Below are 22676 nucleotides of genomic sequence, written 5' to 3' on the forward strand. Positions count from 1 at the left end.
GATTCTTCCCAAGTTGAGCCTTTAGTGATCCTGTGGTGAAGTTAGCGCCTTGGTGGTGGGGCAACCCGACACGTCGCCAGCAGTGATTTTTGGGCACCTTCTAGCAATCGGCACTCCCAAAACCTGTTTCCGGAGACCCTAGACTCTCTAGGTGAGCGTGCCATCGCCTTCTTTTTGTGCCGTTCGAATTCATTGCTCCCGGCCGGGCCGCCAAGCCGGGATACAAAGCGATCGGACCGCGCTGTCCTCCCCCGCACGCGCTCCAACCTCGGTTTCCCAACTCGGCGCCGTCGGGCCGCGGCAGGATGATCGCCTCGCATCTGCTCGCCTACTTCTTCACGGAGCTCAACCATGACCAAGTGCAGAAGGTAAGTAAGCGCGTACAGGGGCGGCTTGCTCGCCTTTGACAAAGTTGTGTGGTCCCCGGCCCTCACTTTGGGGTCCCGGCCGGCCGGGACTCTCCTCCTTGACTCTGCGGGGAACCACTTCCTCCCCATTCTGGGTCGAGGACGCGGAAAAAGTCAGGGCTGCCGGGAAACTCCTGGGCGCGAGGAGCCACGTCCGCTAGGCACGGGCCGGCGTGTGCGCGCGTGCGAGGAGCCTGGGCTCGCGCACCGCGCGGCTCCCTGCCTTCCTGCCACCCTGCGCACGCTCGCGCTTTTTTTTTTCCTCTGGAGGGGCGGGTCACCCGGCACGTAGTCTGAGACTGCGGGGCCCACGTGGGAGGAGCCCCTCTTTCGCAGCCGGAGTTCCGGCGAGAGCACGTGGGGGGAAAATCGTGGCCGGTGTTGGGGGGGAGGCTCTGCTGCCACGTGGGACTGCCGGGGGGCTCCTGGGCCAAAGGATCGCTTTTTGGGGACGTGCGGCTCCCCTCGGCGTTCCTCAGGGCCTCGCGGAGGTGCGTTTGGGGAGAGGAGGATCCGGGAAGGAGCTGGAACAGCGGCCGAGAAAAGCCGCCCGCCGCGCCCCCTCCCCGGAACTGAGGCGCCCGGAACTGAGGCCCCGCGAGGGGCGTACATTCCCCCACAGATGTGCCTCGGGACGGCCGGGCCTTGAGTCCCCGGCGCCCTCCTCCAAGTAGGGGGCGAACTTTGGTGGATACTTACAGTGATACTAAAAGTTACACGAAGGGCTCCCCCCCCCCTTCCCCGTGTTCCTGTCTTCTTTGAAAAGTTTTCGTTAGGTAAACGAGCTTTTTTTTTCCTGCGGGAGACTCCGACAGATCTGCCCACCTCGCGGTCCGCAGCCCCCCCAGCCAGAGCTCTCGGGCTAGGTCATTTACATAAGAAAGAGCTTCTGGCCCCGCGGGGAGCCAAGCTCTAGGTGCCTCCGGGTATGGGGTGGGGGTGGAGCTGGGCCCGAGGCGCTATCACTCTGGAGAGCTTTGAGTTTCTGAAATACTCGGGATTTCAGGATTGGCACCTGACCCTGGACCTCGCTAAGACTTGGGAAGAGGGGATGGGCTGAAGCGGGGGTGGGGGTGTCCAGAGCTGTGAGGCAGTGACAGCGTTGCTTAATTACATACTTGAAATTTCTGTGTCTTAGAGGGAACACATCTGGGAGAGTGTCTTGACGTAATTGTTCAGTGCCACGACCTGCTCGTATTGTACTCCCATTCTGGGGATTCTGAGAGCAAAGGAGAGGATGGTGGGTTACCCTCATGGTGCTTTCAGAGCCGTGGCAGATGAATCCCCAAATAAAATATGGCAATACTTAATCTCAGACTGGAGTAGAGAGGAGACGGCGGCTGGTTGAGTTGAGTTGTACTCTGCTTATAAATACGACCGTTGCTCTTCTTCCTGGGATGTGGCTCTGCTCTGCACTTGGATTCAGTTTGTTAAAGAATGTGTCTGTGAGCCGGCAGGATCTTGGCAACTTCTTTGGGCTTCTCTGCCCAAGAAGTGAGTTAACCCTTGGGGAAGACTCATCCCTTGGCAAATCCTAAAGTAGGAAACTGGAGGATTATTAATCAAGGGAGGTCTTCTCAGTTGTGTGACTATCACTCCAGGACGTTTTAATTCTTATACCAGTTTACTCTCTGTAATCCAGAGGAAGGAGGCTAAGACTCAGACTGTCTTGGTATGGATTGGGAGTCATCTCTTTGGTCCCAGAGTGGAAAGAGAATAAGCCGGGGTATCTGGAAATAAATTCTAATCTCAGTTTGTGATTTATTAACCACAGGACCCTGAGCAAGTCACTTTGCCTCTTTGGACTGTTGGTTTCTTGTTGTAAAACAGGAGTGAGAGCAGCAGCCTTGTCCACTGTAGGGAGTTGTGATGACCAAACACGGTAATGTAGACATGTCTTTTTTGTAGGCTACTCTTACCTACACTCACAGCTTCCTTTTAGCCTGTGAAGTGTCTGGGCGGACCCTGGGTGTATATCCTCTAAATTACCAACGGGGGCAGAATAGAGTCAGGCCTTTAATTTACCAGGAGTCAGAACCTGGGACTTGGCCTCCAGGCTTAGATGAGCAAAGCTCTTTGATTCCAGCTGCCATCCGATAGGAAGTAGGAAGAGAACCGGAGAATATTTTGGAAGCATCTTTTCTTTCTTTTTTTTTTAAGTAGACTCTACTGTACATCCATAGTGGAGCCCAATGTGGGGGCTTGAACTCATGACCTTGAGATCAGGACAGTTAACCAAGTGAGCCACCCAGGTGTCCCTGGAAGCCTCTTTTCCAGTTGCTGCTACAAGGATGAATTAGGAGAAAAAGATGAAGTTTGAGTTTAATTTTAGAGTCTTTTGAAAAGGTCTTGGTTTAGACTCTTCTGAAATCCCCATTATCTTACATATTCTGGGTTGTAGTCGGAGGCTTGGAAAACTTAGATCCACCTACCCAGAACTAGCCCCTCCCCCTCCCACTTGTCTCCTGGTGGACAAGTCCAGTGTTTTGTACCATTAGGAGGAGAGTAAGGGTTATTTGCTCACATTTGCTGATCGACACTTTGAAACTCGGGAGCAAACACATATGGCATCTACTGATTTAAGCTCTTCATGTATGTTAGCTCATGAATGTTTGCAACAACCTCACAAAGCAGATGCAGTTATGATCCGCATCTCTGTTTTACTGGGAAGGAACAAAGGCACAGTAACTAAGAGCTGGGAACTCAAGCCACGCAGTTGGGCTCCAGAGCCCCATGCTCTTGACCATGCTCTCCTGCTTCTGGTAACAGTAGTGGACTCCATCCTGGTCCCCGTCTGCATTCACTTTGGGACACTGGCAGCACCGTCACCCAGCATGCCCAGAAATGCAACTAGCTCTTCTCCTGGTTAAATTAATGGCACCAGTACCCTCTGGCTATTCTGGCTGGGAGCTCTGGACTTATTTCATTGACTTTCCTTTCTGATCGCTACACATCTGTCAGTCAGTCTTTGGCAGAATTCAGAGGCCTCCTAGTGTTTCTCTGTTTCCAGTCTCTTTCTGCAGTGAGACTGGAACATTTCAGAAGCCTTTTAACACTGCATACGGAATGCCCCTTGACCCCTCCATGTTCTCTACCTTCACTCTTTGAGGACTTGGCATCACCATTCCTTTGAATGCCACGTTCTTCACACTAGGCACCTTTGCCCTATCATGGCATTCTTTTTTTAATGGGAGTTCTCATGACCAAGTTTTTTTTTTTTTAAGATTTTATTTGAGAGAGACAGAGCACGAGTGGGGGGAGGGGCAGAGAGAGAGAGACGGAGAAGCAGACTCCCCGATGGGCAGGGAACCCCACACGGGGCTTGATCCCAGGACCCTGGGACCATGACCTGAACCAAAAGCAGATGCTTAACTGACTGAGCCACCCAGGCGCCCCTATCATGGCATTTTTATCATCCCGCCATGCATTGGACTTGGTAGTTTTCAGTTCCGGTTCCATCCTTGGGGCAGGGAGAGTCCTGGCTGCTCACCTTTGTAGCCAGTTTCTGGCCACTGGCGAGGTACTCAGTGAGTGTGAGGATGAGGGAGGAGTCCTTCCTGGAACCAGAAGCTGAGCAAGGGCTGCAGGAAGGGGAGGAGGGTGAAAGGCAGATTCGGGGGTGGCTAGTAGGGAGCTGGAGGGGATGGGTGGGTAGGGGACATGAAGAAAGGCTGTGGTGGGTTCTTCTTTCATCAAGTCCTGAGGCTGATTCTGAGGAGAAAGGGCGGGCAGGGGGGTCAGGGACACGGGGAGGGAAGATAGGGTGGGAGGGTGTGGGTGTTTCCTGTCTTCCAGCAATCAAGGCTCTGTGTCCTCTGGGTGGAGAGATAGTGGATTCTTTTTATTAATTGAGGTATAGTTAACATTCGAGATACAGGATTTTTGCCCCTCAAGGAGGAGAATCAGTTTTAACCATAGAAGTGAAATGAGGTATGCATGCCTTCCTTTAGCCATTAGCTAGATTTTTTTTTAACATGCATTGACTGGTGACTTATTGTCACTCCGGTTATGGAATATAGATAGCTCGCTTGGACTCTTTTCTGAGTGAGTGAGGGGTGGCTTTCAACTCTGGACTTATGACAGGAGGGAGTATCTTGGAAGCAGAAAATTCAACATAGCTCCCAAGAGTCAAGAAAGGCAAGAGTTTTAATGTTTTTTGAGAACTTATTGTGGGTACCAGGACCTCTGGCTATGACATGGGAAACTGAAACTAAGACACCTTTCAGTTGTCTGGTGAGCTAAGGCAGCAGTCAAGAGAGGGTGCCTTACCATGGGGTGAGGAGTTAGAGACCTTGACTGGGATGCCATTAATCTTCTGATAAGGGGTTAAAGTACCAGGAGTCAACTACTGATCACAACCTTACTAAGATGATTTTTGACTGCCTTAACTGACATTGGCAGGTACAGTTTCTCATTTATTCAATACGTACATGAAACTTAGCATCCTAATACTGCCCCTTCCCTGCTCAGAAGCAGTGGATGGTAGTAGGAATATTTTGTAGCTTTTGCAATCATCCATTTTTTTGTATCACCAAAGTTTTATTTCAGAGGGTGCTAGGAAGCACTTTTCTTTATCATTGAATTAAATAAAATTCCCTCTGAGGCTCCTCGGACAAAGCCAACTTTTTTTTTTTTAAACATCACTTTTCAAAGATGAACGTTTCCAGCACCCTGAGGAGTTTGAGGGCAGTTAGGGGCCCTTTTCCAGGGGAAATCAAAACAACACAAACCGCAACAGTTTTCTCAAAACCTGCAGCCAGAGTAAGGAGATCTGATGTACTAGAAGGCCTCAGGAACCCCAGAAAACTGACTTCCTTTGTTCAGATACTTCTTTAAAAGACAACTCTTGATAATGGGTTCCTCATTATCATTGTTGAATTTTGAAGTCAGCAGGTTTGGTTTGTTTTCCAACACTGTGTTGTCTGTCTTTCCCTTTCCAAAGCAGCGGGGGGTGGGGGGTAAGGTGGGGGGAACCTCAGATTCCAGAGTTCATTGCCCGAGTCTTAATACCACACACCATGGATCACAGGCCATGCTTCCTTGCTGCCGAGTGGCTGTTTCTGCTTCCTCCTAAAGCAGGTCTTTCCACCTCAGCGCTGTTGGCATTTTGGGCCACACAGTCTTGTGAGGGGCTGTCTGTATCCCAACCTATAATAAAGAGCAAGAATTCCCACCCTACCCAAGTTTGTAGGGGCAAAGCCTGTATTCTCTTTGTTTTGTTTTGTTTTTGTTACTACGTCTTTTGAGCCATAGTTTTCAGGGGCTAGCAGTTTTGCCCTCCAGTGGGCTTTGGTGATGTCTGGAGACATTTTTTGTCTGTCACCAGTTAGGTGGGTGAGGATGTGTTGCTGCATCTAGGAGGTAGAGGCAAAGGAGATCCACAGTCTTACAGTGCCCAGGACAGCCCCGTGGCAACAAAGACTTTTTTGGCCCCAGGTATCTGTGGGTTGAGAAACCGTGTTAGAAGAAAGAACATAGTTGATCCCGTCCTTCAGTTTTACAGCGCATTGTTCGCGATCATACAGCTAGTTAATAGTAGCTGTAACTAGGACCTTGGCTCTCAGCTCGCAGCATGCCAGGTCCTGGGACAGTCATGGTGGCAGGCGGTCCTTTACAAAAGATGAATTCGAGGTGGAGTCTGCAGACCACGGCAGTCAGCAGATGTCTGAGCCCCCCGGCTGAAGGGTGGGTTACCTGGGTTACTGTTTTTTCTGTCTTCAATCAGAAAAATGCCTGTAGTGTCAGCACAGCAGGAAGCGAGTGGGAGAGAAGTCTGCTCACTTGTCCCCAGGAGAGTCTTCCCCTGGTTGTTGCTGGGATTTCCATGGAGGCCAGGCCTCCATCAGACTTCTGAGCAAAGCGGGCAGGTGAGCTGGCAGAACATGAGCCCAGCAGCTGCTGTAGCTGGCCACAGAGGAGAGGGGCTAGTGATACCCACTGAGGGCCAGTCCAGCAGTCATATCGGGAGAGGCTGTAGGGTGAGTGATAGAGCCAGTCTCCCAGGATTGAATCCTGGCTTATGTAACCAGCTGTGTGAACTTGGGTCAGTTAATGTAACCTTTCTAGGCCTGGGAGAGTTTGTGGATAACACCTTAATAGGGTTACTGCAGGGATTAAAGAGAGTTAATATGTGTGAAGCTCTTAGAGCTGTGCCCGATACATGGTCAACTCTTCATGTGTTGAATATTAGGACCTAGAGAGCTACGTGTGTATAGTACTACACTCTTAGATACCCTACTGTGCTGTCCGCCTGGGCAGGAGCAAAGGAGGGCCTGCTTCTTTTTTCCCAAGGGCTTGTAGGACATAATGGGTTCTGGAACATTGCTGTTGTTTGTCGCATTAGAGGAGAAGACAGGGTGGGCAGAAGGATGGAAGGTTCCTAAGTTGAAGAATGAGGAAGCATCCTCACTGCCTTCTGCAGCTGTCTCTTTCCTAGGCACAGGAGAACCATCCTTGAGTTCTTTCTCTAACTTGCTTTCCTTCGGGTCCCCTGGGAAGTGGCCTCCCCACTGGGGGCGGGGTGGGGGGTGTCTCTGGGATGCCATGATCATTGGACAGATGGAAGCATCCTCAGTGGAAGGCATGACTGATCACAGCATTAGTTCCCCCCTTCTCCTTGTAGAAACCTAGTCCCCCCTCCACTTTAGTCCCTCCCCCAAAGGGCAGAGGCTCCCAGGGCACTTGCTGAGGCCACTTGCGCTGCAGTTGGCCAGTGAGATGCTTGCTTAGCCTTCCTCACATCTGCCCCAGATTCTGGCTTTCCACTGGGGAGACTGCTTGAGTGGGGGATACCCTGGGCTGTTGAGTCATAGGGTCAGGTCATGGTAGGTGTTGGTCCCACTGACCCCTGGAGTTTCACTGAAGGGAACTGTCATTCCTACAGTCTTTTGGCAGATCAGGAAGAGGGTCCCTCACTGTCTTGGGTGTCAGCAGAGAGTCCTTTGCCCCTCATACAGACTCTGGGCTGTCCAGCGTGGCCCCTCCTGACACTTGGGTGCCCAGGGCTCTTGACAAAACCCAAGGCAACCCTATGTGTGGAACCCACATTCTCCTCCCCCCATCCCTGTACAGGCTTTGTCTTGTTCAAACCCAGTTGGGAGTCTTGGCCTTGTTTCCCTGAAACGCTGTCCTCTGTTAGGAGTGGCCATGCTTTTTGCACTTTCGTCTATGGGTCTCTAAGCATTTCCCTGATGTTCCTTACTTGGAGGGACCTTGGTTAAAACTTATCTTGGAGTTACCTAAGAGCGTGGGTCAGAGCTGAGAACCTGGCCTTTGGTGCCCACCCAGCCAGCCTTCCTTCCTGCCTCTCCTCCCGCTTAGCTCAGTGGTTCTACCCTGGAGGTGCGGTCCGTGTTCTTGAAAGGCCTTATCCTGGACTCTTCCTTCTGGCATCTCCATATTGTCTGATAAAGGAATGAAGCCAGATAAGCCATCAGGGTTAAATGAGGGCATGCAAAGCTGCCACTTTTCCTTTTTCCCATTTGAGAGACTTCCTTCTTCTGCTTCCTGCTTCCTTCCACATTTTTCTGTCTCAACCCCTTGCAATGAAGCCTTCTAGCCATGTCTCATCAGTTCCATACCCCCCCCCCCCCCAATTTCTAAAGCTCTTAAAATAACAAGCACTACTAAGGGCTGGGCTCTGTCTATTCACTCTAACTCAGGCCATCCTTAAGCAGCCCTCCCCAGTAGATACTATTACTAGCTATTATTCAGATGAAGACACCAAGGCACAGAAAGGGACAGTACCTTGCTCAAGGGCAAGCCTGAATTCAGTCTGACGCCAGAACCCAGGCCCCTAACCCCAGCATGGGGCTGCCTGGGACAACTGGAGACAGGCCACTTGTGTTTCATTTTCATGGGGCTATGAGTCACGTGTCAGTTGGGAAGGGACCTTTGGATCATCTAGTTCCAGTCCTTCATTTTATAGATGAGGAAACCAGGTGCTGTGTACTAAGTGACCAGCCCAAGTTTATATAGGACAAGCCCCAGAGCAGGGACCCAGTTTCTTGGTCCCTATTTCCCTTTTGGCAACGATTGTGCAGAATGAGCTCTTCTCATCAGTCAGGTGTGGGCTCCCCAAGAACAAAGGCAGGATTTGCTTTGTGGCCTGTACCTAGAGTAACCCTATAATTTGTCCAAACTGGGCCACTTTTGAGAATAAAAGGGGACACTGTTAATACTCAGGCTGCTACCTCAGCGTAAACTGAGATTGTCCTGGGCAAACTGGGGTGTATGGGTTGCCCTGCCTTTGGTGGGGGTGATCATGGGTGTGTGGGGCTGACTGGGAAGGTCTGGGGCTCGATGCGGTGCAGAGGGACACATCCACAGGGGTTTGGTGCAGCAGGTGGACACTTGGCAGCAGGCAGGAGTGGTGAGTTCAGATGGCCCTGTGAGGCAAGAGACTCAGGGGTAGACTCTGGTCCCCTGGCATGGGGCTGTCCAGGGGAGGCAGAGTCGGACCCTTAGGGAAGCTGGGCCTCTGAACGGGGCAGCCAGGCTGCTGGAGAGGAAACCATGCTACTCCCAGGGTCACGTGCCGTGAGGGCTCAGGCCTGAAGAGCAGGGTCAGGCTCTGAGCTCCTGGGCATTCTGGATTGGCCAGCTCTCCCCTTCACCCAGGTTACTCTCCCACCCCTTCGGCACACCCAGGGCCCCTTGTACATGACCCTGATCTATGACTTGAGCACCTCCTCTGTTTCAGTATTGAGATAGCGGCTGACATCACAGATGTGAAGTTGGGAGCCTGTCGTGTGTGCCCTTAGTCCTCTGGGACCAGTGAGGGCGGGAGTCACAGGGTGTCAAAAGTGTGTTGGCAGCTGGGAATCTGGGGAGAGGCCATTTGTGTTGGGCCCTGAAGGGCAAAGTGGGAGTTTGTTAGGCCAGAGGAGGAGAACATTCTAGGTGTGGGGTTAACATATACACATTTCTAACCTTTCTGAGACACTCCTTAGAATGTATTGATGCATGTATGATTTAAGTGATTATAAATCTGTATTTTATTACACTGAAAGAGACCGCCTACTCTCTGCCCTTCCCCTCAGTTTGTAATTACTTGTTGCTATGTTTGCCTCCCACCAACAGACTGTGCCCCTTGCAGGCAAAGACTGGGCTGTCCTTTCCCCTGGTGCCCTCAGCGCCTGGCCCGGGCTCACTCCATTTAGCACGCAGTCAGTGTGTGTAAATGAACTGTCAGGGTCATGTCCATCTGGGACATATCATTGCACAGCTGTCCCCCAGCCGGCCCAGAATGTCTGAGGACAGGAGGTTCCCCAGACCCATGCCCCAAAAGCCCATCTCCTGGACTCCTGACGGGTGCTGCTGTGTGAGGTCGGTCTGGCTGTAACTCCAGGCAGCTGAGGCAAGAACTGGAAGAACTGGAAAGCCTGTGACTCACCAAAGTGCAACAGGATCCTGGGGGCGTGTCCTGTAAGCCACCTAGGTCAGCTCCACACTTAGTCTGGCGCCCCGGGCTTGTGAGCGCCTGGTGCGTCAGCTGGAATCTCCCTGAGGTCGCCTGGTGGCCCCAGCCAGGTTCTGCCTGGTCCCATCTGAAGAAAGTGTTGTGGCAGATCTGTTACTTTTGCGTAGCTGCGTTTCAGAGGAAGGAGCCTTAAAGAATCGAGGATCTGCTGTGTCCTTTCCTCCTCAGTTTATCTTTTTTTCTTTTCTTCTTCTTTTTTTTTTAATCAGAAACATCCGGCCTTGGCTTGGCACCATTACAGGATAAACTTGCTGCTCTTTGCACAGCCTTGGTCCTCCCAGGAGAAGTCTGTGAAGGCATTATTATTAATGAGGTCACTGACAGTATTTACCTGGCTTTCCCAGGACGGGCACACCTGTGCCCCAGGTTAGGGCACTCAGCTGACCACCGGATGTAGTGGGTCCTGCCAGGGACTCAGCCCGTGGCTTAGGGAAGCTTCTCCAAGGCTTGGTTACCTCAAAGATTTGAGGTGACACTGGCAAAGGAATAATGGAAAAATAAATTCTTTTGAAACTAAGTTGTAAGCCTGTGTCAGCATATAGAGTCACTGGAAGGCTGTGTGGTACATTTAGATGATGGCTCTTCCCTCTGGTTTGACCTCTTACAGACTTCTTGGAGCTTCCTCGGCCCTCTGACCATGTGTAGTGGGTAGACCAGGGCCTAGTTAGCGCCTTGCCCTTTTTTCTTGCTATGTTTTAAAATGGCAGTGTAGTATACACAGGAAACTGAAAACACCAGGTAACCACTACCCAGATCCAGTAACAGATCATTAGCAGCCCAGAGTGTAATCACTATCCCACCTTCTGTCAGCAGAGATCTGTTTCTGCGCTTCATATGAATGGACTCAAAAGGTATGTCCCCTTTTGTGTGTGGCTTCTTTTCCCCAACTTCGTATTGTGAGATTCATCTGTGTGTGTGGCTGTATGTGGTGGTAGGTGGTGCCTTCCTTTTTTTTTTTTTAAAGATTTTATTTGTATGTGTGTGTGAGAGAGAGAGAGAGAGAACACGCAGGGAACAGCAGGCAGAGGGGGAGGGAGAAGCGGGCTCCCCGCTGAGCAAGGAGCCCAGTGCAGGACTCGCATCCCAGGACCCCAGAATCATGACCTGAACTGAAGGCGGATGCTTAACTGACTGAGCCACCCAGGCGTCCCTAGGCGGTGTCTTCTTAATTGCTGTATAGTATCACTGCCCCTGCACCCCCAACCCTGTTTTGACTGGCCAAATTAAAGCACAGGAGACCAGTCATAGCCCTTCAAGAAGGTGTGGTTTTTCCTAAATTTCTTCTGAGGAAGTTAGGTTGGAGCCCTGGAGCCTTTGCCTGAAGTCTGCATATATGACCTGATTATATCTTTGGGACAAGGACCCGAGTGCTAGGAAAGCTGAAATTCAGTCGGTTGGTCTTTTTGGGGTCAAGAAGAAGCTAAAAGGTAGAAATTAGCTACTGTGCATCCAACGCCGTCTGGAGAGAAGGTTCTACGTATTCAATGAGAAATACACAAAGCCTGGGGAAAGACAGTCCAGCAGCCTTTCAGGGTGTCCCTGTGTCCTTGGCCCTGACGCTTCCATGCTAGTGGAGTTGCTTTCTTACCGATTTGTTTGCTTGAATTCCGTCTTCTGTTCAGGAGGATGTGTCCTGTAGGGCTGACTGGTGAGCGTTTGCTTGATCCTGTATTAGTTCTTTTGTCACCTTACTAAACGGATTAGGTGACAGAGCTCAGCTTTCAGTGAAAGGGACAGGCTGGGGTGACTACCAACACACTTAGACTAGGGGTAGTTCACTGGAGCTGAGAGCCAAGCTCTGAGCTCCCTGACAGTCCAGGCAAGAAGGACAGCTGTCCTAGAGTCAGGGTTTTGAATTTCATTGGCCCACAGCAGGAAATAGTGACTCTGGGCAGCCAGACTCTCTCCTGGCGCCAAACCCTACAGGGAATTAACCGGTCAGTAAACAGCACAGTGACTTTACATAGTGAGGTGGTCTTGATGATCCTTCCTTCCCATGATCCCGTGATGAAAGTGGTCGGCTGAAATCAGACTAATCCGAAGCCTTTGCAGTCTTCTGAATTCTGGTCCTGGAATTCATAATGTCCTTCCAAGATCTCAGCCCACATCTTCTGAGCCCTTTCACACAATACCCCTACTCTCAAGGTCACTGTGTATCCACTGACATGTATGTTGGATATGTATGTTCTTAGCCCAGAGCACGGTCTCCCCTGCCTGCCAGTCTCATGGGCCACGTGCACCTGTAACACCTCATGGGCCACCTCACATTGGTTCGCCTTTGTTATCCACGGAGATCCATCCCGCCATTCAATTCAGAGACATTGACTGGGCCTGTAATATGAGTTGAGTTCTGTGCCATCTTGTAAAGTCCTAGAGAACAGGAATCTTGAGTTCTTAAAAAAATTATTTCTCTGTGTGTGTGTATAATGTATAATTCAATGGCATTAAGTACATTTACATTGTTGTACAATGATCATTATTATCCATTTCTAGAAGTGATTTGTTTATTAATTTATTTGAGAGCAAAAGAGAGCAAGAGCAAATGCAAAGCACGAACAGGGAGGGGGGAGGGGCAGAGGGAGAGAGAGACTCTTAAGGAGGCTCCATGCTCAGTGCGGAGCCCGATGAGGGGCTCGATCTCACTACCCTGAGATCATGACCTGAGCCGAAATCAAGAGTCAGGTGCTTAACTGACTGAGCCACCCAGGAGCCTCAGACTTGATTTCTTTTAAAATCATGCTCCTGTACACTGTAGTGCTTTGCATATAATTGGTTTTCAATGAAGGCTCTATAACAGGAGAAGCTGGGGTTGCAGCAATGGCCAGAGATTCTGGGGTTGAATGCTACAGATTTTAACAGCTATTGAAATTTGAGGTTTCTTCCACACTTTTCTTTGAAACCTCTTAAGGTAGCCAAGGTAGGATTTGTAGTACTTTATATAACCAGCTGTCAGAATTGGAATATTGTTCTCTTCTGGATCTGAATAGTTTGATCAGGACCATTTTTCCTCTGGGACTGGACAGGGTGGCCTTAGGATCTAGGGGGTGGCCACCAGCCATTCATTTGGGATAGGCCTGGAAGATGACATGGGTCCTTGTGACCCAGCAGGAGGACTGTCCTTTCTTGTTTTTGACAATACAGGAAGGTGTCTGGGGGATCCAGATTGTAGCCTCAATTGTGTGACCTTGGTCAAGGCTGCCCCCTGGCCTCAGTTTTTCTGAGGTCCCTTTCCGGCTACTCCCAGGCTTTTCTTTCAGGGCTTCCCCATACCTGGCCGGGCTGTGTCTGCCCCACCCAAGCCACTGCACACTTTGAGGTAGCACCTCTGTGAGGGTGACCTGCTCTCTCCATTCTTTGCGTAATTTCCCCTCCTTCTAGTGCTAGTCTAAGGGAAATGTGGACACTTAAATGTGGACACGGATTTCTCATTTCGGGTGCTATTTTATTTCTTAAAGAGGATGGGGTTAATTTCTCTTTCGTACTTCCCCCTCCTCCACTCACAGTTCTCTAGAGGAAACAGACGTGTTGGGGTAGTGTGTTATGGGAAGAGAGAAACTGACCAAAATTGCCCAATGAGGAAGTTCTAATCTCAAGATTGCTAAAGAGATGTCATTTAAAACTGCTATCTCTTTCTCTTTAATACACATGCTTGCCTCCAGGCAGGCAGGCGGCCTTCTAATACCTCAGTCCAGCTTTGCTTCCAGCCTGACTCTGTTTCCCCAGCTTGGAAAGCCCTTCCCTTTCCATCTTTTCTCCCCGATAAGGTTTTAGAGATAAACACCCCAGTGTGATAAGTCACACACCCACCACAGAAAGAGAAGGAACAATTTGGGGAAATAGCCTCTGTTTTGTTAATCCTCGATGTAACTAAGGTAGGGTTAAGAAATGCCCTTGACCCTCTGAGGGTGCCACTGGCCAGTGGGGAGTCTAGGAAAAAAAGAGAAGGGGTAGAGAGAGCTCTGTGTTCCCCGTTTATGCCAGTGACAGCTGTGTGGGGCTATTCTTCCTGTTTTACAGGGAGGAGACTGTATCTCAGAGTGACTCATGCAGTGTCACACACCTGTACAGGTGTTACAGCCAGGATTCGGACACTGATTTTCCTGATGCCACAGCCTGCACTTGACTGTCACTAGCTGTGAAATGAGGGTTGGCCTGAATGATTCTGCTTTGATAGTTTCCAATGACCTAAATGTTTCCAACAAGGACAAGGTTTAATCTTTCCAATTCCCAGCCCCCAAGGATCAATACAGATTGTTTCACACTTAGCCTAATGTCTTTACTGCTGACTTTCAAAGTCTCCAGGTAGAAAAGTGGTAAAAACGACCTTAGGCAATGTTGACCAGAGCCTGGCTCACCATGATCACGTGATTGGCATGGGGGATAGGGACTCTGGGAGAGGGGAAGATGTCTGAGCACGCAGGGTGAAGGGTATCAAGGTGGTCAGTCTGGAGTGGATCTTTGGGATTCTTCATGTTTTTAAGAAGCTCCTCATGTCATTCATGCTGATGTACAGCCCAGTTGAGGAACTCTTATCCCAAATGGCAGAATGGAGACTAGTCAGAAGTTACCAGAAAGTAGATTAATCGCAGATTGAGGACAAATTTTCTAACAACTAGAGCTGACCAATAGTAAGTAGTAGCTAACCAGCCGAAGAGTACTGAGCGTGTCTTGCTTAGAAGCATTCAGACCTAGGCCTGATGGACCGTTGGGGTGAGAGAGGCAAACTAGACACACTCGAATGCTATCTGCAGCGGGGTTTTTGATCGTGATGCTCCAAGGGCATTTTTAAGGGTGAGTATTGATTAGTTGCTGTCGTACTGCCCTGCCTACATTTGAAATCTCTTAAATGACTTTGTCCCATAACTTTGGGTCTGGCTGCACCGTGGGTGAAAGTTGGCAGGATTCTGCGAAGTGCATTCACTTCCTTCCCAGTCTAGGAAAATTGTCTTTGTACGGAGGATGCTTCTTGTTTCTGCTTCTGCTTCCCTTGGCCACCCTTCACCCAATGTAGCAGTGCCAGCCAAGTCTGGGTGGGCCCCACGGTGTGTTTAGGAAGCTGTGACATTAGGCGATTAAACAGTCCTTCCCTAATAACCTCAGGCTGGCCACATCATCATGCTGTGAAAGAAGGGAAGTTTGGGCCAAGGTGCTCTGGTTGCATTTTTTAAAGCTGTCCCATATCCTTTCTCATGTGTTAGAGAGGAAATCAAGGCCCTGGGGTCATCCAAGAAACCATGGGGCAGAAAGTGCCCACCCACACCAGGAGGGCCCACGGGACAGGTGAAGGGAAGGTGGTGATCCCAAGCGCCCAGTTTGAATCCTGGCTCTGCCCCTCCACATTAAATGGCTTGTAAAGTGGGGATAGAGAAGTTTTACAAAAGGACAATGGAGGTGAAGTCAGTAAACTCATAGGATGGTGTCTGGCAGGTAAGAAATACTAAGCTGCTGTAACAATCATCATCATTGTTTTCATCTATCACTGAACACTAAAAGATGATTGTGCTTTATTGGGTAAAAGGCAACATGACTTGAAATAAGGCTGTTTACTTGTTAGAGTCTTTGCGGGTTAAGGATGAGAAGTATCGACTGGAATTTGAACCAGCCTGTTGTAGTTTAAGCATCAGAGTTGAACTAGGAATGGCTGCTTTATAGGACTGTGGCCAGTCCACCTTTGCTCCTTGGTGGACATGACCTCACAGTCCAAGAAGTGGCCAGGAGTCCTCTTAATAAGCAGTACAGGCGCTGTTCTCCTGGCTTCCTTCGTAACACCCAGAGCCCTCTGTGGTGGGGGGTGGGGGTGGGGTGGGAAGTGGGTGGCCGAGAGGCTTCTGGCACTCGACTTCTCTCTTTAGGAAAGTAGTAATATGGGAGCTCCAACTTGATCATGTGTGAAACTCATGACAGTGTTCAGAGACATGTCTGCTGCCCCTGCCACCCTCTCTTGCTGGCCCTTTGTGTCGACATCAGGGGATGACTGGAATAGAAGACGGCTTTCCAGTGGGCATTGCCAGCTGGAATGCACTGTGGGGCCGTTTGGCCTGTAGAGACCCCACTGTTGTCCAGCAGAAGAGGGACAGACATCTAGTGGAGTGGACGAGCCGGGTCGCCCAGTCCAATCCAGTCCAGTCCCAGGGTGGCCCTTTGCATCTCTGACTGGGCATGTCGCCTTCCCTCTCTCAGTAGAATGGAGATAACACTACCTGCCTCACGGGGTTGTTGTGAGGATTCAATGAATTGATGGATCTAAGACCTTGGGAACAGTGTCTGTGCCATGTAAGGGTTTACTGGTACTACTGTTGCCCACCAGGGCGTCTCAGGCTGTTCTTGGATATGGCCTGGCCTTGGGCTCTGGTCTGGGGGCCCTGGATTTTGTATGTTAGCATCATAAGCCATGAGGCAGTGTTCCTGAGCCAGCCTAGGTGTCACTGTATTGGGAACAAAGAGACTTTTGGGGTGTTTAAAGTTGCCCCGTGCCTGGGGTCGCCAGTTTGGCCTCCCCCCAGTAGGAAGGGGCCTTGTCTGGTGTTGGGCTGAAGCTGTACCCTTTTACCTCCTGGGGAGCCTCAAACCTCATTGTGAGGGAGGCCAGGCCTTCTCAGGAGCACTGTAGCTCTCCAGTATCATCAGAGACCCAGCTCAGTGACCCAGCTCGGGTGGGGGCTGGTGTCCACACAGGCCTGAGAAGCCAGGGCAGACAGTGCAGCTCAAGGCAAGTGAGCCGCTGGAGGCCTGAGGTCAGGAAACAGAATGGACGATTGGGTTCCTCCTGACTTAGAGTGATAGACTTGGGTAGTCTGTGGTTTTTAGTAAATGCTGGCAACAGACGAGTCCTGGGAAATCCTCATTTCTGCAGATTTGAAACCCAGCATGACAAGCCTCGTCCCTTTCTTGGCTGGGGAGGGACAGCAGAAGTGGCCGAAGGCCTTCACCATTCTCCACGCCTACTCTGTTCTTTACCACCCTGTGCTGCGAGGGTTGTGTGTCAATGTTGTATTTTAACCACATGGCAGTTGTGGAGAGGGGTGGGCTCATTCACCACAGACCCTCCTTTGCCTCGCTTGCAGCTGTTTTCAGCATCTTACTCCAGACTCTGATCTTTGACCTTTTGGGATTTTAGAAGAATGATCAAAGATGAGTCCTGAGCAGGATATTTGAAATGACCCAAGGAGGGCCAGCCAGTGTCCTTATTCTGCAGGGGCAGAAGGAGGCCCAAAGACGAGGATGTGCCCTAGATCCCATAGGAAGTTAGGATACAGCCTGGAATAGGGAAGACGCGAGTAAGGGGACTATCTGTTGAACAAACGGAGTTTGTTCTTTTCTTAAAAAATTAAGCACCTTGTGCCCTTCCTCTAGAAATCTTAGGCTGTAAGCTTGGTTAAAAAACAAAAAAACGAAAAAACAATTCAAGAAGGCCTGACAAAAAAGGCTGGAAAATATAACAGGCTGTAAAACTAATGAGTGCATTTGTCTGGGAACTCTAATTATAAAAAACGTGTGCTGCTTTGTCAAAGTTGAGCAAGGGCAGGGGGCAGGGAGCAGGCGGGTACTTCCTTGTTCCCACAGGAATAACAGGGCAGTGGTCTTCAACTAAGCTTTGCCCCTGGGGACCCCACCATTTCAGAGCTGGGAAGAGCAGGGTTGCTTGAAGTCCTGCAGCTTGCTGATGAAGCTGGGAGGACGGTGCCCCTCACCCGTTGAGGGGCTAGCTGGGGCCTGGCCCAAGGTTCCTGATTCTATCTACCCCTACCCTTCCGTGGCAGGCAGTGTCACCTGTCCTGGACACCGCTGCTGAGAATGGGTGTTAGGAAACTTGGGCGCCTCCTGGGATGGATTTCTATGAGACTTCTTCCTGATAGGAGAAAACTGGGAATATCCACGGCCAAGGCAGAGGGGAGCTTCCAAGAAGGAAACTGTGTGAGAGGGACTCCTGATGCTTCTTTGACTGGTGGTAAATCTGGGGAAAGTTCGTGTAAATTTATGTTGGAAACAAGATCAGTGAACTAACTAGGGAGAGCTGGCTCTGCCTCTGATGGGGGGAGAGCTTGCATTGCTGTTCATGCAGAGGCTCCGTTCTGTGTCAGCACGTGCCAGGGATGCAGGGGCGAACCAGTACACATGGCTCTTCTTGCCCTCCGTGCCTGGGATCTGGACGCTAAGAAATACATATTGTGGATAGTGTTGTGAAGGGAAAAGTCTTAAGTTCTTGGAATAATGGGAGGCCTGACTGTTTCATTAGAAGGATGAGAGGCCTCCATGGAGAAAGGTCTGGAGAGGGCTGAAGAGATGGGCCAATGGAATAAAGGCTGTAGGGCCCATGTACACATTCCCAGGCATGGAAGGACTGAACCAAGGGTAGGGTTTGCACAAGGAGTCCAGCGGCATGCAGTGAGCTTAGGTTGTTGGAGAGGCCAGATCATGTGGGGCCTTGGAAGGATTTCAGGTTTGGTTCTAATGGGAAGCCACTGAAAGGTTTTTTTAAGCAGGGGAATGGTTAGACTCTGGCTGGGGATAGAAAATAGATGGAAGAGGTAAAGGCAGAAGTGGGGGCTGTATAAGTGAGGCAAGAGGAGCTGGCTGCTTGCCCCAGGGTGGGGGATAATAGGATTGTCAGGACTGGCCTTGAGGTGTGTGGGGAACAAGGAGGGTCAGTAATGAAGCCCAGTTCCCAGAGACCCTTTAACTCAACCTTTCTGGAAAGAACTCTTCCTCTTCCTTAATGTGTCTTTCCCCTCATCCTCACCACTCTGCAGAGATAAAGTTAAACCTATTTTTCTCATTTTATCTTTTCAGTTTAGTTCTTCTTTTTTTATTTGTAAAGATATCTTGTCAAATAGATTCCAATTACATGGTCTTTAATAATAACTTTCTGTACATAACAGGTTTTATTCTTTTGAAGGGCTGAGTGATGTTCTGTGACGTAGATGTGTACCATACTGATTGAACCTCCTGGTCTCTAACTCTTGTTTCCCCCCCTTTGCAGGTCGACCAGTATCTCTACCACATGCGTCTTTCTGATGAGAACCTTCTGGAGATCTCTAAGCGGTTCCGCAAGGAGATGGAGAAAGGGCTTGGAGCCACCACCCACCCCACTGCTTCAGTGAAAATGCTGCCCACCTTTGTGAGGTCTACTCCAGATGGGACAGGTGCTGCACGCGGGGGGATCGCTCTGGGTGCTCTGTTGCCCTGGGGAGATTTGGGTGGCTTTTTGTTCAAGGACTGTAAGGACGATATATCAGTGAAGGTTGTTTTGTTTCATGCCTCAGAAATCAGCCCTGGCTAGTTTAAGCATACAGGAAGTTTAATGAAGTCGACGGGGAGGGGTAGTCAGGAAAACTGGAAAGCAGGCAGCCGTGGCAATCAAGGTAGAGGTAAGTTTTTGTCACCCCTACCAAGGCATTGCTGCCAGCCATTTGTTTCCCGTTGCTGCGCTGAGACAGGCTCATGGGCTCAGTTGGGGAGCTCACAGTCCCACTGAGATTGCATACAGTCATGGTGATGAAGAACAGACGTGTCTGGGAGGGTCATAGCCGAGGCCAGGGCTGTCACTCTACGTGGCACATTCCACAGCCTTGCTGGAGAAACAGTGTGGTACAGATTGTCCTCAATGTGTTTCTTGAACTCCATGAAGAGTGCTGGAAGTCCACATATGCGTGGAAGGACGTGAAGAGCCACAGTGCATCTCTAGGTAGTTAGGCTCTGAGGGTGTGCACACAACCTATCACACTTCGTTTCGTCCCCTTATTTGGATACAGACCCTGTATTTCACATGCACCACCCAGCAGGTGATTTAATCAAACCAGAGTACAAGGGGGTGGTGGAGTGGAAGTGGGAAGGTAGGCTGGGCTAGCGAGCCTTGCACGCACACCTAACCCAGTGGGTCTTTCTTCAGTCAGCCCAGGGGAGTAATAGTTTTCAGGGGGTGCGGGCAGAATGGTCTGGGTAATGCCCAGCAGCGGCAGCGTCTGCCATGGGGCACGGAGGGACGGGGCGGCCGGTGGAGATGGGGCGAGGCCCGGTGGGATGTGCTGGGCAGAGACGGGAGTCGGACGGGATGTGGAGCTCTGCTGTCAAGGGGTGGCCGCATCCTCCGAGAAGGGACAGAACGCAGTTGTGGCAGCAGCCGTTCACTGGTGGACATGAGGTACCTGTGGGGGCCACGGAGGGGGGCAAGCAGTGTGAGACAGCCACCTTCGTGTGGACCGGAGGGAGGGAGGGAGAGAGCCCGAGGGGCAGCCGCTGGCAGGGGAGGAGCCAGCAAGCACAGACTCCGAGCCCCCCAGGCGGGGAGCACCAAGAAGCCGGCTGGTCGCTGGCGGGGCCCCTGCAGAGCAGTGCCGAGGACGGGAGCTGGGGAAGAGCACGGGGCCAGGGCTCATTCATGCGCCATGTGCCTTCAGAAGTTCCATCCCGTCTGGCTCCTTGAGGCTGACCCGCCTGAGAGCCTCTGGGGACCTGGTTTGTCTAACAAGACTTTGGACCTTCCTACAGTTTGGAAAATAAGCATGTTTGCCCTGGGACTCAGCTTGGACCCAGCACTGAGGGTGTGGCCTGGTTTAGGATTGCTCCGAGTGTGTGTGTCTCAGCCCCGCAATGAGTCCCCTGAGTGCGCGGCCGCCTGCGATACCCGGGTATCCCTCAGGTGCCCTCCAGACTGCCACTGTTTACCGTACCTACCACTCCCTCTGACTGGCGGCCACACCCGCTTCTATTGTTTTTATTTGACATTCGGATAAATTTACTAGCTCCTTAAGGCCAGGGACATTGTCTTATTTCAGGCACCACCACTAGGCAAGCTCCCCAAGTATCTACTACATTTTTATGGGCTAAGAGCTTTTCTGAGCACCTACGTAACTCATTTACTTTTCATAAAACCCTATAAGGGAGGTACACATTTTATCTACTTTTTAAAATTTTTTTTAAGAGGAGGAATTTGAAGCTTGGATGGTCAAATACTTGCCTAAGGTCACACAGCTAATGAGAGGCTGAGTCAGGATTCAAACTCATACATGCCAAAGGTCAGGCATCAAGACTGCACCCAATCCATTATGTGTGTGCGTGCACGCGTGAGCTTGTGTGCTCAGCACTACAGCGCATGGCCCAAGCGCAGCTGAACGTGTTTGAAATGTGGGGCCGGATGTCTGGCTTCGGTAGGTGAAGACAGTTGTTGAGGAGAACTAGGTATGGGACCGGCTTTTAACATTCTCACCACTTTCCTGAGATCGGAGACCTGGACACTTGCCTTTGCCTCTTAGAGTTTGTGCCGATTACTGTGTGATGTGGTCATTGAGTCTTCTTCCCTGACCTCAGGCTGGAGTCTTGGGATCCTGTCTGCATCTCAGGGTGGAGCCGCAAGTAGCAGTTAGCCTCGTGAATGGGAGTTGCCTGGACTGAGGTGGGAGCCAGAGGCTGACTCCTGCAGTCTTCTGGGGCAGTAGGGTCTGGGGCAAGGCTTCCTGCTTGACCTCCTTTGCACACAGACGCAGGGAGATTTTTACATGACTTTGGTGGTACACAGAGTACCTCTTTATAATGTCAGATTCTACAGGATAGATGACGATGGTGTGTAAAAGGAATAATGTGTTCCGGAATGCTTTATTTCCTTAAGCAGAGCGAGTGCCCCCTGGAGTAGTGGAGACCAGACTGTAGGAGCCCCTGCCCTCAGCCCCTTCATCTCTCCCTTGCTGGGGTCCTTGGGCCAGCTGCTCACCCCAGCTCTCTGGGACTCAGCTTTTTCTCCTTTGTACGATGAAGAGGTGGGTCTGGCAGTCCAGCTGTTCTGTGCATGTACTAGAACCAGCGGGCTGTTTATTTACGCACTAAAAAAATTCTTTGAAATACTGTGATTGGGACAAACCACTTAATGTCCAGCAGTTGGGCACCAGTCAATTCATGCAGAAAACGGTCCTCTGCAACCCATTATAAAGTAGGAGAGAGATTTACCTATATTCATACTCTGTAAAGTCATGTATATATGTGTGTGTACAGGTATATAAAGTTTCCAGGACGCACTGTATATGGCAACTCAGTAATACCACCTCCAGCTATAGTGTGACTTGAACAGATTCCCATAGGAACCAAAGAGGCATGTTCAAGACTGTTCATAACATTGTTGCTTATAATGACAGCATATTGGAAACAGTTTATGGACTATCCCTGTGGAGGGATACTATGCAACATAAATGTGTGTATATTAATATGGATACATCTAAAAAACAATGTGTGAAACATTGAGGAAGGAGGGGCACCTCCCAGTAGCTGGATGTAACTTCAAAATCCCTCCAACAATGATGTGCATTTATTAGGATCTAAACTGGAATATAGATCTAAGATGAATGATAGGAATTGCTCTTGTAAAGTCAAGAAAGGAAACTGAACTTGGGGAGGGGAAGAAGTGGGGATGTAATTTAAAATGGTCATCGTCAAGGCTTTCAATTTTATATTTTGTTAGTTGTGGCTCAAAGTTACGGACTGCGGTAATAAGGATCTGACTCTTCAGTAGATAAAACCTATCAGAAATGGAATTCGGCTTTATTGGCACCCCAGTAAAGTGCTGAGAAGAGAGACTGTGGGTCAGTCGTGTGTGGGGATCTCTGCCTCTCCCCTAGACAGCCTGTGGTGCGCCATCAGCTTCCCGGCCCCGGCCACAGCCTGGGGTTGTTGCTACTGGGGGTTATGTGTCTGTCCCACAGAAGGCAGCGGTCTGCACTCAAGTGATGCCTTTGCCACGATGGCCTTACTCAGTACCTTCCTCAGCCCATTCCTTTTTATATCTGGGAAATTAAATCTCG

At 50.4% G+C, this 22676-nt stretch overlaps 1 protein-coding gene across 1 annotated transcript in view; it reads left to right on the forward strand.

Annotated features, from left to right (window-relative positions):
- Positions 1 to 266: 266 nt before the first annotated feature.
- HK2 (hexokinase 2) overlaps positions 267 to 22676 on the forward strand; it is a 61060-nt gene continuing 38650 nt past the window's right edge. The window contains exons 1-2 of the mRNA XM_026482059.4: positions 267 to 368; positions 18869 to 19031. Of these exons, the coding sequence (XP_026337844.1) occupies positions 306 to 368; positions 18869 to 19031 (226 nt within the window). The 5' untranslated portion in view covers positions 267 to 305. The remainder of the gene's footprint in view (positions 369 to 18868; positions 19032 to 22676) is intronic.

Source organism: Ursus arctos, unplaced genomic scaffold (assembly GCF_023065955.2).
Source record: "Ursus arctos isolate Adak ecotype North America unplaced genomic scaffold, UrsArc2.0 scaffold_8, whole genome shotgun sequence".
Taxonomy (NCBI): Eukaryota; Metazoa; Chordata; class Mammalia; order Carnivora; family Ursidae; genus Ursus; species Ursus arctos.